Source organism: Carassius carassius, chromosome 7 (assembly GCF_963082965.1).
Source record: "Carassius carassius chromosome 7, fCarCar2.1, whole genome shotgun sequence".
NCBI classification, from domain to species: Eukaryota; Metazoa; Chordata; class Actinopteri; order Cypriniformes; family Cyprinidae; genus Carassius; species Carassius carassius.
In genome coordinates, this window is record NC_081761.1 from 7325999 (window position 1) to 7340662 (window position 14664).

Consider the following 14664-nt stretch of genomic DNA (forward strand, 5'->3'; position numbering starts at 1 on the left):
GACTTAATAATTAATATTTATATAATAATTACTTAAAAATACAACTTTACAATATTATAGTACAATTTAAAAAATTGTATTATTCAATAACATTTTTGTATTTTTTTAAGTGAACAGTATATATAACACAAATAAGGTGCTTTTTTTAACAGCAGTATTCCTTTTACATAATAGCAGTTAAAATATTTATTGTAAATCTCAACTTATAACATGAATGTAATCAAATTAAATATAAAACCAAAGCTATTTGCAACTGCCGGGGCATTAATGTTTTTATAAAAAATATTTTATAGTCCAGAGCCTCGATCATAACATTATAACAGGCACCTTAGAGACCTGCACCATTGTGGGACCTAATGCAGAAGAGTGTGGTGCAGGACAACACTTGATGGGCAAGTGCCGGTGTGGGCGGGTAGAGACTTGTGTGTGTGGTGATGCGGGAGAATACGTGTGTACTCACACTAGGCAACCTTAACCATGCTCAAGCGCGTTTGACCCCCAAAGCCCGGTTCGTTTGTCTAGTGTGACAGCAAAACAATGCATTCCACTGTGCTGAGCAAGAGCCTTTCTCTGCTGTCTTCACATGCTATTGTCGGAAACTTCCTATTTCCCACTTATGAAGTCGTGAGAGCTTCGTATGAGCTCTGCTGCAGTCTTAGCACCCCCCCCCCCCCCCCTAATTGCTCTCATTGGTTGAGACGCATGATGACACCATCCCTGATCAACATCCCACCCCTCCTGTGACCCATGGTTTGTCTGTGTGTATTCAGAGCCAGTCAGTGTTGGGCAAGTTACTCTGAAAATGTAATTAACTATTTTTTTTTCTAATTACTGATTACTGATTACTCCTTTCAAAAGTTATTAGTTACATTACTAGTTATGTTACTTTTTTCTGTAGCTACATCCATTTACAATCTAGATTATAAAACACTGCATTCTGTCAGCAGTGTAGCACAGCAATAATGTATAGAGACATTGGCTTCTAACTATACACTAATTACTATTTTGTAAAAATTATTAAGGTGTTAAATTGCTCTGTTACTAAAAAAGTAATCAAATTACAGTAACGTGTTACTAAGTAATGCATTACTGCCCAACACTGGAGACAATTATCGACTTCTATAAATATAAAAAACTGCGTTAATGTGCGATAAAATAATTGTCGGCTTTAATCGATTAATGCGTTAACACAATAATAATGCGTTTGAAGCTCATCAAGAGAATGCCAAGAGTGTGCAAAGCAGTAATCAAAGCAAAAGGTGGCTACTTTGAAGAACCTAGAATATGACATATTTTCAGTTGTTTCACACTTTTTTGTTATGTATATAATTCCATATATAATTCCACATGTGTTAATTCATAGTTTTGATGCCTTCAGTGTGAATCTACAATTTTCATAGTCATGAAAATAAAGAAAACTCTTTGAATGAGAAGGTGTGTCCAAACTTTTGGTCTGTACTGTATGTATATATATATATATATATATATATATATATATATATATATATATATTAGTGGTGGTCCGTTATCTGCGTTAACGTGCTGCGTTAACATGAGACTCTTATCGGGCGATAAAAAAAATATCGCTGTTAATCTATTCTCAAAGTTGGGTTGGAGCTGGGTCTATACTACGCGAGCTATGATGACTTTCACCTTGATATTTTAGCGCGGATGTATACCCAGCCGAATCTGTAGGGGGCGAGAATGAGTCTTTAAACCTGTGTGTATGCCTACTGTGAAATTACCACATCAAACGTGACGTGCTAACATGGATGCAGCTAAGCCACCCGGTTTTCTTCAGGGAATTTTTTTAAAGAAGCTTCCCAATGGAAACCTTGACAAGATGCACGCCTGTTTCACACATACTCTGTCTGCAGTGTGTATGCAGTCCGTGTGCGTTATGTATGTGGTGCTGAAGCAGCACGGACTCATACTCATTGTGCTTTCACACAGGACGCGTTTGCAGTCCGCTACTCGGTATGTGAACGATCGCTGCACTGCTGCAGACGCAACGCTCCTGGAACGCACTGACGGACCGCAACCGCGTGAATGCTGGAATCCGTTAACATGGGTGCGTAAAAAAATACGAAACGCATACGCACTGCAGACGGATTATGTGTGAAACAGGCATAAGGTTGTTTGCACCTTGTGGAATTTGTTTCCAGCTTTCTCAAGCAGTTTGTGATGCATTTTGGAAACAGGTGATGAGCCCCTGGTCTAATGCACCACCTGTCTTGAGAAACCCGTTCTCAAAGATTTAACGTTACTTTTAGTCATTATTTTATTTGGGTAGCACACATATTCTGAATGCCTTCGGCAGAATTCAAATGAGCCATTTTAATCTAGATTAATCTAGTTACAGATTACAGTGAGATTAATCTAGATTAAAAAAAAAAAATCTATGCCCACCACTAATATATATATATATATATATATATATAAAAATAACACCCACACCCACAAATACAATATGTACCAACCACAACTACATTTTTAAACACCATTTTCCGTTTAATTAATGGCCTATGTTTAATGCTGTGCCATTAAGACTTCAAGGTTCTTCATTTTAATGATTTTTTGCAACTCAATCGAACAATATTTTCCTTGAATGAATATCTTAACTAATAATAATAAGGTTTAGTCTGCTGCTAATTTTAAATGTGAAAAAGCTAGCCAATCATAACAGAGGTCATTAACATTTACTGTACAGCCTGTGTACTTCTAAGGGTCATAGAAAGAGTGGAAGCTGGTAAAATTTTTGGTTAAACTAAATTCTCTTTGCTACTTTAGGGAGTATGGAGAAAAGATTCAATGTTGCCCCTGCAAGACAGTAAACAAAGTATTTTACTGTGGAAATGGAATAAGAGCTGCAAGCTAAAGTCACAATCTGACCTTGAGTTTCACCGTCATTTTGTTGATCTCGTCAAGATCTCCGACCATTACTCTCTGAGTCTGGACCATGTGATCCAAAAGATTGAGCCAATCATCAAGCTCCGCCCAGGATTTATTGAATTTATCAAGGGCTGCATCTCCTGCTGCACTACCAGTCAAAGTTACGGCTGGAAAGTAACAAATGATCTTTTGTTCAGACTTTCAGATGTCCAACATCACATAAGCAACATGAGATGTGTGTGAATTTTAATAGCATATTATTGTAGCTTCAATCATCACACATTATGCGATTTCATACCTGCGAGCTGACATTTGTCTCGCCAGTCTTTAAGGAGAACTTGAATGGATGTCCAATCTGCACTGAGGCCATCAAACTGCCCCTGGAATACATCAATCCAGGAGAATTACATTAAATAAAGTTTCATGCCATGAAGCTGATAGACTAATATAGTATGATATATTACATTACAGTACAGCGATGGTAGATACTACTGGGAAGTGTGCAGAGTAATCTAATATCATAGTCATAGTGTTTCTGAGATCATATTTAATAATATCACGGTTGATTAAACACCTTCTCTGGTTGGCATGGTGGTCTCTCTTTTGCCAAAACGGCTTCCACTGCTGGTTTCTTTTCCTTTACATCCTCCTCAATCTACACAAAATAAAAATAAATTAACAACAATCTTCATTAAACGAACAATCTAGTCCAGGTCATATGTCACTCCAAAATCAAAAAGTACAAAAAAAAAAGTAAGTAAAATCAGAGTAAACCAGCCACAAACAATTCAAAACTACATAAGTACAGATGCACTGATTTTTTTTCATAAGTTCAGTAACTGAAAGAACAAATGATTTCCTGAACCCATTAGTTCCATGTCTAGGGAAGCGAAACCCGTGTCTAGATTTGGAGTCTAATTAAATTGACAGTCTATGTCATCTAAAAAAAAATCTCTAGCTACAAATTTGAGAGATTGTGTAAAGTAAGACCAGTGAGTTGGTGACAGTTAAATAATATTGGGTCATAAAAAAGTTAAATCAGACTTTTATAATAGAGTGCAACATTAAAGTTTCTTTAATCTTTGGAAACACCTTGTTGATGAATGAAGGGATCAAATAAGCAATGAGCCTCTACCAACTACACCACACCAGGCTAAATATTATTGCCTAAAGTTGAAATAAGACAGAAAGCAGTATTATGAAACATCAGGACTGTGGGTAGTGTGTTCTACATATGTGCTTGATCATGTCTCTGAGATTACCTTTGGGTCCACTGCAGTAGGGGACTGCTCAAGATGATTCTTTGTAGAGGAGGCCCAAATTGAGAGCTTGGAGAGCTGTTCCTGGTACAGAGACAAATCCCTCAGGAGATCCTCGATTTGTCGCTGCTTCTCAGGAAGATCAGTGGACACCTTTGGAATAGAGAAAGAAACATTTAAAGTTCTTTGCAGTAAATCACTGCAGGAGGCAATCTTTCTAGAACATGTCCAGGTTATATTTTACTCCAATTCTTCATAAAAAACAGCTTATTTTTAGAACCATGATCACTTTTTGTGTTGTTTTGATGACATTTTAATTTTTTTATAAAAAAAAAAACATTTGAACCCAAACAGCATTTGCAAGTCAATAAAGTCACATTTTAAAATATAAAATATCTTAACAACATAACTGCTTGAACAAAATATAAAAAAAGGGTAAACATATCATACTATTACACTGCAACAGAAGATTTTTGGAGTAACTTTTTCAGTCTTCCCACTTAAAAAATTCACTGTGTGTTACTTGCTGTTTTTGTAATTAATTGTGAAATTTACAAGCGATTTCTGAGTGCATTATTTTTTCAGTGTAATCACACTTTCAAATGTATACATCTCACTGTATCAACAAAATAGTACAGTATTTATATAACATATTTGTAAAAACGCATTTAACTTATGCTAACATAAACAAATATATATATAAAGATTCAATGCATTACAGAATTGTCACCAGTTTTGAGGAATTAATGAGAATTCAGGGGGCTTCATTGTCATGAAAATAATGTAAGAATGCAAATAAAATACAACGAATCTATTATTGGGTAAAATGCAACATGCTTTCTTGAGATGAATCTTAATGTATTAGAGGTTTTATTATTAGATATTTATTATATATTGTATTATTATAGAGGTCTATTATGCATCTACAATTACATTGAATCAGAGTATTCAATGATAATGCCCTCATTAGGCTGTGATTACGCCAAGGTCACAATATCATTGAATTTAATGGGGCCAGAAAGGTCAAACAGTAGAGAAGGAAAGAAACGATTTAGATTACCGTGGCCCATCGCATGTTGATAACCTTTAGATGTTTCTCCAGAGGTTTGACTTTATCAGCTGGGAGAGATGAGCCTTTGCTGTTGATCTGATGAAGCACTTGCTTCCTGCTCGGCAGTTCCACAACTCGGGCCTAAAAGATTTTCACACACACACACTAATTATCTCCTCGTCTTTGTGACTCATTTTTGGGTATTTGCCTCATGGGAGAATTTGAATTTTAATATGGAGCTAAAAGCTATAACCCCCCCCCCCCCCATGTGTGGTATCTTTTTAAGCAAGTGATTTTTACCTTCACTTTTTCTAATGTTGCATTGAGCTGTTCCTTGTGACCTGCTTCCACAGGAAGTGCAACCACAGCCTCTGCATCATCCAGCCAGGACTGAAACTCCCCCATGTCTTCATTTAACTCGGCAAGAACAATTTTTGCCCCTGCAGACCTAAAACACACAGCAGCCATATTTATGCATTCCTTCAAAATAAGGACAAAAGAGGGCAATTACGTAGGTGTTTGCTGCTCAAATTGAATTATGCTAAGATATTCAAACGTGTGCAGCTTTCTCACAAGCTGCCCGCATTAATGCGTCCTGAATTTTTACTAACCGTCTCTTGATCTCAGTGAGCTGGCTGGACACTTTGGCCCAGCGTGAGTTGATAGAGGCGAGCTGCTGTTTAATGTGGTCCCTGTCGTCCTTACTGCACTGTGGAGCCAGATCTGTCCCAAGAGCATTGAGCCCCTTCACTGCTGCTTCCTGTTTCTCCAAGCCCCCCTGGAGCTCCTGGGAAAGTAGAATGTCACAGTATGGATGCTCTGAAAACCAATCTAACATGACTTACTGCCTTTAAAAATAGATAATAGTTATTAAGAATAATCCACCCAAATATGAAAATTCTGTCATTATTATTTTCTCACCTCATCTTGTTCCAAACCTGTATGACTTTCTTTGCTTTGTAGAACATAAAATATGATATTTTGAAGAATGTTGGTTACCAAACTATTTCAGATACCACTGATTTCCATTAGAATGTTTGGTCATCAATATTTTTCAAAATATCTTCTTTTGTTTTCTGCCTAAGAAAGCAATTCATACATGTTTGGTACACATGAGGGTGCATAAATCATGACATCATTTGAATTTTGTTTTGGTCAACCATTCCTTTAGTGGTAGTCTTAATATCTACACCAGGGATATTCAAATCTGGCCAAAGAGATCCACTTTCCTGCATAGTTTAGCTCTAACCCTAATCAAACACACCTGAGCATGCTAATCAATGTCTTCTGGATCATTAGAAAATCACAGGTAGGTGAGTTTGATAAGGGTTGTAGCTAAACTCTGCTGTAGATTGGCCCTCCAGGGCAAGATTTGTGGAACCCTGATCTACACCATACAATTTGTTATATATTATATTTAAATAATAAAATTCTAGCCACAGATTAAATTTATGATTACCTTGAGGTGGTCTCTGTTATTTATGGGGTCTTTTTCATACTTCACTACCGTCCTCTCAGCATCTGTGAGCCAATTGTCAAGCATTTTATGCTCCTCACTGAATTTCTTGGCTTTTTCAAGGCGTCTGGACAGCAACACAAGTATACAAACAGAACATATTGAGTCAGAGAGTAAAGAGAGAGAATGTACTGAGAATAATACTATACTGTACTATAAGAAGATATAAACACCATGGAACAATTCGCCTATTTAATAACATTCTATTGACTAAAATGACAAGACAAATTTCAACAGTGTATTGTCATTCATCCTTACGCAAGTCGTTCATGATATAGCTTTTTAAGGTTTTCCCAGTTGGTTCTGAGCAGCTGGACAAGTAAACTCTCTTCCGGATGAGAGGGACCCCTTCCCAGAGCTTCCGTCACTGGACTCTCCAGTTTATCCAGATTAACTTTAACCTCCTAAATCACATGTAACACAACTGATTAAAGCATTTATATTCATTTTACTGCTGTTTCAATGGTGGGCGTAAAAAAAATGGTGCTCATGTACAGCTCACGAGCAAATCAATAATAAGATTGAATCAGCTCATGTATACAAAAATGCATTGGCTAATAAAAATCATTTGTAGAAATGAGACATGGTTTATGATATAACCTTAAGGCACTTCTCCTGTTGGGGAACGTTGATGAATGCTGCAGACCAGCGCTCAGGAGAGTTCAGCAGAGCTTCGTTTTCAGCGATACACTGCAGCAAAAACTGCAGCTCCTGAACATTTGAGGATGGAGAACAAATGTGTCTCATTCAATTTTACTTAGATGAAAAAAAAACTGATTACTGTTCAATGAAGAGCAATAAACAGATGGAAAAATTTATGTTCAGGAAATTATAATAATAATAATAAAAACACTTCATACAACTACAATTGTTTTTTAATCCCTGATTAAATCAATAAACCATAAAATGCAGCACATTACAGTGATTTTAACACAGGACAATTTTACCAATACATGCTACTTTTTTATGTGTCCCTGGATTACAAAACCAACCATAATGTTTTTTTGTTTGTTTTTTTTGCAATTTCTACATCATCTAAAAAGCGGAATAAATAAGCTTTCAATTGATATATGGTCTGTTAGGATTGGACAATATTTGAACATCTGGAATTTGAAGGTGCAAAAATATCTAAATATTGAGTAAACCGCCTTTAAAGTTGTCCAAATGAAGTCCTTAGCAAGGCCTATTACTTACAAAAATTACATTTTGATATATTTATGGTATAAAATTGACCGAATATTTTCATGGAACATCTTAATATCCTAATGATTTTTGGCATAAAATAAATTATAAAATAAATAATTTTTTACCCATACAATGTATTGTTGGCTGTTATTACAAATATACCCCAGCAACTTAAGTTTTGTGGTCCAGGGTCATATATAAAATATGCATTTTCAATATTTACTTTCTTTTTAATACTAATAAAATTAGAAAAATAATATTATATATATATATATATATATATATATATATATATATATATATAATATTATTTTTCTAATTTTATTAGTATTAAAAAGAAAGTAAATATTGAAAATGCATATGCATATATATATAGGAATACATAATGTTGTTAAGCCAACATCTATGGGCTTTTTTTATCACCAAGAGCACACTTACACTTTTGTGGTGCACTTGAGTGAAATTAACATCCAGCTCCGCCCAGCGTCTATTGACTGGGAGGAGGCGGGGCTCCACCAGCTTGGCAGCTCCGCCCTCAGAAAGCAGACGGCCCAGTCCACGCAAGTCCTCCAACTTCAGACGCTGCTGTTCAATCTCAGAACCTACTGCCTGATGGAGAACATACATCAATTGTTTTGGTGCACAGTCTTTGGTGAAGCAAAGTGACTTAAAAGACACAGTAAGCCCCTTTATACTTTTTAAAAAACATCCCTGGTGGGAAGAACTTTGAAAAGGCTACTTTGAAGAAGCTAAAATCTAAGAATATAAAAAATAATTAAGACTGGTAGTGTACACAGGAACTCCCACTCTCACTTTCACTCGGGGCTCCTCGGGGGGATCAGGAAGCTCTGCTAAGGTCTTCGTAATTTTGTCCAGCCACTGCATCATGTCATCTGTTTTCTTACAGAACTGGTACCACTGCGGGGCAAGAGCAAGGGCCTTCTTCTTTCTCAGGGCTCTCAGATTCTATAAATGCAGAATGAATATATTAAGCCTTTTTACATATGGTACATTCATACACCAAAAACAGTAAAAACTACGATTATATAACCCAGCAAAACATAATATACCCAAGTTTAACATACCAACTCGAGCCCAAACCCTATATTGATATATAGGGTTTGACTGAGTGCTGATAGTACGATAGTAACTACTCTAGAAACTAACGCCCTCCCTGAACTTAGTTTTGACCATGTTTCTAACCTACTGTAACCGAAGTGTGACCTTTCTTATTCCAGTTTTGACCTTGTAAACTTTGAAAATGCATCAAATGTGTGCTCGACATGTGGCAGCATGCAAAATAATTACCTTCAGAGTGTCATATTTGTCATGAAGAAGATTGTGTTTCTCATGGACAGCCTCTCTTTTCTCCTCCCTAGGAGTTCTCTTGAGGAGATTTTCTCCTTTTAAGAATAGTTCATTTAGGGCATCCTCATCTATGCCCTGTGAATGAAATAGCAGACAGAATTAGCAAATTCTGTCAAATCTATCAGTCTATCTACCTATTAAACAATTTCAGCCGTTAAAACCCATAAGCAATGTAATGATGTACTGTGCCAGCATTTGTTACTCATGAACCAGATACATTCCCTGAAACTCATTATGTTTCTTGTCATGAGATCTTTACGATAAGCTCGGAGGCTGTTTCAGCTATTCGCTGCCTGTGCGGTGACTGAAATTAATTTTAGCCAAAGAAACAGCTGAGAGTATTTTCTTACCGCATCCTCCAGGAAATCTTCCTCTTTTAGACTTTCACCTAATTTAATCTCCTCGTCCAGCACCTGGAGCCATATATTAGCCTGTCTGTGGTACTCATCTAATTCTTGAGAGGAGGCCTGGAAAAAATATGATCAAATATATAAAAATCCAATTATATACACACAAAAAAATCTATTTTCTAAGTGGGATAATAAGACAATGTCTCTGCCGAATTTAAGGATCAACAAAAGAAGGGAAATCGGATGGCTCACCATGGCTCTGTGTTCTATGTATTTGTACACGTATATAAGACATACAGCATTTCATAACACTACCTGTCCCATTAAAATCCTCTTTGCAACAATGTCAAATCGTTGATTGAGCTGTTCTAGCTTTGGTTTCACTTGAGCTTTACAGTGTTCCCCTCTGTTCTTTATAAGGTCCTCTGCCAGAACCTGCACCGCTTCAACCTTCCCCTTCACCTCCTCCAGCTCCATCCGCAAACCCTAGAAATTCAAACAATAAGAAGACATCAATTTTGAGCGCTAGATTTTTTTTTTGGGGGGGGGGGGGGGGGTTGTTATATATATTAGTGCTGTCAAATGATTAATCATGATTAATTGCATCCATAATAAAAGTTTTTGTTTACATAATATATGTGTGTATAAATACAAAGACATGCATGAATATATTTAAGACAAATATATTATATTTGTACATTAAATATATTTATGAATATAAATATATGCATGTAAATACATGTTAATACATGTTAATATTTTCAAACAATATACTGTATGTGTGTGTATTTATATATACACATTTACAAATATATAAATATACACAGTACACACACATATATTACATAAACAAAAATGTATTTGGGATGTGATTAATCGCGATTAATTGTTTGACAGCACTGATATTTGTGACCTTGGACCACAAAAGCCCAATTTTTAAAAACTGATATTTATACATCAATGAAAGCTGAATAAATAAGCTTTTCATTGATGAATGGTTTTATTAGGATAGGACAATATCTGGCTGAGATAAAATGTACAAAAAATAAATAATAAACATTTTATTTATTGTCCAAATGAAGTTCTTAGTCAATGCATATTACAAATAAAAAATTAAGTCTTAATATATTTAGAGTATGAAACTTACAAAATATCTTCATGAAACATGATCTTTACTTAATATACTAATAACTTTTGGCATAAAAAATTTTTTTGACCCATACAATGTATGTTTGGCTATTGCTACAAATATACCCCAGCAACTTAAGACTGGTTTTGTGGTCCAGAGTCACATATATTTTTTTTTACATATAAAAACAAAACAAAAAAACCTTCTGAAACTTCAAAATGCATACAGTATATATCAACAGAAATGATGATCAATAAAACTACAAAACTTTTTTTTTTTTGTCTGTCTGTCAGTTTTGTTCTCCCTAATGACCTAAACTAGATTTTTATATGCTGCAAATTGCTTCCAATTAATGAGCCATCAAAACATTGTCACAGAAGAGATTGATAACTGTTTATTTAATTTGATGGAAAAGTATGGCTGCATAAAACAATCTCTAGTCCTCAGTAATGGAGAACAGTTGGTTGTCAAGTGGAACAGCTCATTGTGAGTGTGTGTTATGTGCTAGAGAAGACCTTTATAACGTGCTCGACACAGCCCTTGCTGTCCATCTCGTCCAGTATTTCTTCAGCACGATCCATCCAGGTGTTGATCTGAGAAATGTTCTGCTCAAGTGTTTTCATTTGACTCTGATAATCCTGGATGACAGATGAAGAGTTATATATACATTTGGCTGGTTAGCACAAAGGAAGTTTGTAGCGCAAGGAAATTTCACGTCACATTAAAGAAATAGTTCACCCAGAAAATGAACATTCTGTCATTATTTACTCACTGTCATGTTGTTCCAAATCTTTATGACTTTCTCTCTGATGCTGAACACAAAAAAACAACATTTGAAGATTGTTTCCCATGCAATTTTCAATAATAACTATAGTGAAATATAGCAGAAGGTCACATGGACCACTTTCATGATTCAATTATGAGGCTTTTGTATCCTTTTTTGACATAGATTTCATTTTACGACTTCAGAAGACTGATCAGTTTTTTTCAATACTCTTATGTCCATTATGAAGCATGAAAAAGTCTCTCTTCAACAGCATGGAAAAGAGTGAAAAGTGAAAACCTTTTGCATAACATGATAGAAAGTAAGTCATACAGGTTCAGAATTTTCAAGTTTGGGTGAAATATTTCTTTAATCGTTTCGTTATACCTTAGAGGCCAAGCCTTATCTCTTGACATATTGTCCCTCAGATATTTATAGTTATTTACAAAGTAGAGCAAGGAGAAAATATAGTCAAAGAGATAAAAGATGAGAAAAATGATGGAGGAAACCGCAAGTAGTAGAAAGGTAATAAAGACGAGTGGGAGATAAATGTGCTTAACAGTTTCATAACATTATTGCCGCCTCCAGAAATCGCTGTCTGGATTTAAAGGAATAATATGGAGATATGAAATTGAAAGGAAATGAATTTAGCCTTGTAGGGTATATTTAGCATATGAAAACTTTTGCTTAGAATGAAATGATTCAGGAAAGGGTCAGAAGGTTGCTCACCAGCAGGAGTTTCAGCCACTGCTCACTCCGTGATGTCACTGCGATCCAGTTGCAGTTGAGCAGACTGACCTTGTCATCAATCAGGTTCTCCTGGCTACGAAGTAAACCCTTCAGGGTCTCTGCTAACTCCCTCACCAGTTTCAGCTGTGGCTTATGATGCTCAGTGTCCTCCTGCGTCGCCTGGGTGGAAATATGATGAGTTAATAGGTTGTTTTTGACTTTATCTTGTCAAAAATGAAGTAACTTTAAGTTCTATTTTTCTAATTTAAATCCATCTAATTTTGTGTTCTACTGAATGGCATTTTAGGTGTGGAAAAACATATATGTGTGTAAATGATAACATAACTGTCATTTCTTGTAAGAACTTTTGCTTTAATGACTAGCAAACCGTTTCAGATATGAACAATGCAGCTGAAATGAAACCAGTAGAGTTCATTTACCTTTGCCCAAGCCAACTCTGCATCCAAATCGCTTGGCATGCCTTCCACTGAAGAGCGGCGCGTCAGTTCCTCATCAGTCATTGCCAACCATTCTGTCAGACCGTTTACCTCCTTCCTAAACTTCCTTAATAACTTCAAAAGCTTCTCCAGTTGCTGCTTTCCTTCTGTTACCTGCACACAGACAAATGATTTGTAAATCAGCCAACAAGTGTTCAACATAAATGGAAACTATTTACTATACAAAACTTTTACAATACTATTTCAAAGATAGTTACTAAAATATATATTGTGTTCAAAAGTTTAGGTACTGTGCATACTGTAAAAACAATATAATTACAATTTAAAATAACAAAGTTTAAAAGAACAGCATTTATTTGAAATAGAAATTCTACTGTTAATTTAATGCATTTTGCCTGAATAAAAGTATTGATTTCTTCAAGAATACTTTTGATTTATTGTAACAATTTCCATACATTCATGGTTTTGATGATATTAGTATTGTGCTAAAATAAAAAACAGCAACAATACACAATGAGTAGCTGTGTCAAACTAGAACGGCACGTCTTACATTTAGCCTTGTATTCCCATACCTGTGAACCCAGATCATTGTATGTGAATTTGAGGGCTGTCAGCCTGTCGTCCAGCTCTTTGGGTTGTTCTGTCTGTTGCTTCTGCACAATCTGTCTTCCCGTCTTTATCACTGTCTCCACCTCTGATTTCAGCTCACTCAGATTCTTATAGAACTTCTACATGGGGGAATTAGAGAATGGGATTAAACTCAGTCTGATATTGCTGTCTGACAAGAACCAAATGGCAACGTATGATTAAACAAAAACTACAATTAAACAGAAATTAGAACTTTAACAAAACAGAAGAAATTTCATACTGTATGAAGTACGGTACTCCGAAACTATTCATACAATAACAAAATAAGGTTAAAGGCTATTAAAACACCAAGCACCCTACATTACCCACCATGCATTGCTCCAACTGTGACTGTACCACCTCCTGCTCCACACTCCGAATTCTCAGCACTTCCAGCTTCCCTTTCACCTCCTCTAACGCTCGCTCACATTCCCTCAACCGTTGATCAAAGTTAGCTGGCTTTTGGAAAAGCCGGAACTTGCCTTTAACATGCAATAGTTTATCCTAAACAGACACAAAAAAACAGGCATTTATTAAGGTAATTGATTACTTGTTTATAATATGATGAATGTATTTAAGCAGGAAGGGCAGTGGTCCAGCAACCCATGACACAACAAAATCTCCACTAGCCAAGGAAATTGCCACAACACGATGCACAAAACTTATTTTGTTGTGTTGTGCTTATTGTGTTGTGGCTTGTTTCCATTGTGTTGTGCTAATATCAGTGGGCTCTGGCTTGTTTGTGTTGTGCTAATATTGTTGTATCGCAACTTGTTTCTGCTGTGTTGTGCTAATTTCATTGTATTGTGGCTTGTTTCTCTTGTGTTGTGCTAATTTTGCTGTGTTGTGGCTTGTTTCAATTGTGTTGTTCTAATTTCATTGAGTTGTGACTTGTTTCAGTTGTGCTGTGCTAATTTCAGTGCTGCGAGTTGTTTCCATTATGTTGTGCTATGATGTTGTGGCTTGTTTCCGATGTGGTGTGCTAGTTTCATTGTGTTGTGATTTGTTTCAGTTGTGCTGTGCTAATTTCAGTGCTGCGAGTTGTTTCCATTATGTTGTGCTAATTTCGATGTTGTGGCTTGTTTCCGATGTGGTGTGCTAGTTTCATTGTGTTGTGATTTGTTTCAGTTGTGTTGTGCTAATTTCAGTGTTGTTGAGGGAAGTCGTGGCCTAATGGTTAGAGAGTCGGACTCACAATCGAAGGGTTGTGAGTTCGAGTCTCGGGCCGGCAGGAATTGTGGGTGGGGGGAGTGCATGTATAGTTCTCTCTCCACCTTCAATACCACGACTGAGGTGCCCTTGAGCAAGGCATCGAACCCCCAACTGCTCCCCGGGCG

General features: G+C 36.2%; 1 protein-coding gene across 7 annotated transcripts in view; it reads right to left on the reverse strand.

Annotated features, from left to right (window-relative positions):
* dmd (dystrophin) overlaps positions 1-14664 on the reverse strand; it is a 108634-nt gene that overhangs the window by 45346 nt on the left and 48624 nt on the right. For 6 of the 7 annotated variants that reach the window (XR_009434249.1, XM_059553680.1, XM_059553675.1 and 3 more), the window contains 20 exons: positions 13658-13831; positions 13273-13428; positions 12683-12853; positions 12243-12422; positions 11266-11388; positions 9937-10107; positions 9622-9738; positions 9212-9346; positions 8717-8869; positions 8342-8512; positions 7319-7429; positions 6977-7122; positions 6662-6785; positions 5814-5989; positions 5503-5650; positions 5212-5343; positions 4155-4304; positions 3467-3547; positions 3191-3272; positions 2893-3059 (listed from right to left, as the gene is read on the reverse strand). Coding sequence is in view for 6 of the 7 variants with exons in the window: in XM_059553680.1 (XP_059409663.1) it covers positions 2893-3059; positions 3191-3272; positions 3467-3547; positions 4155-4304; positions 5212-5343; positions 5503-5650; positions 5814-5989; positions 6662-6785; positions 6977-7122; positions 7319-7429; positions 8342-8512; positions 8717-8869; positions 9212-9346; positions 9622-9738; positions 9937-10107; positions 11266-11388; positions 12243-12422; positions 12683-12853; positions 13273-13428; positions 13658-13831 (2868 nt within the window). In the remaining variant the exon portion in view is untranslated. The remainder of the gene's footprint in view (positions 1-2892; positions 3060-3190; positions 3273-3466; positions 3548-4154; positions 4305-5211; positions 5344-5502; positions 5651-5813; positions 5990-6661; positions 6786-6976; positions 7123-7318; positions 7430-8341; positions 8513-8716; positions 8870-9211; positions 9347-9621; positions 9739-9936; positions 10108-11265; positions 11389-12242; positions 12423-12682; positions 12854-13272; positions 13429-13657; positions 13832-14664) is intronic. The other variant, XM_059553673.1, reaches the window with a different exon arrangement.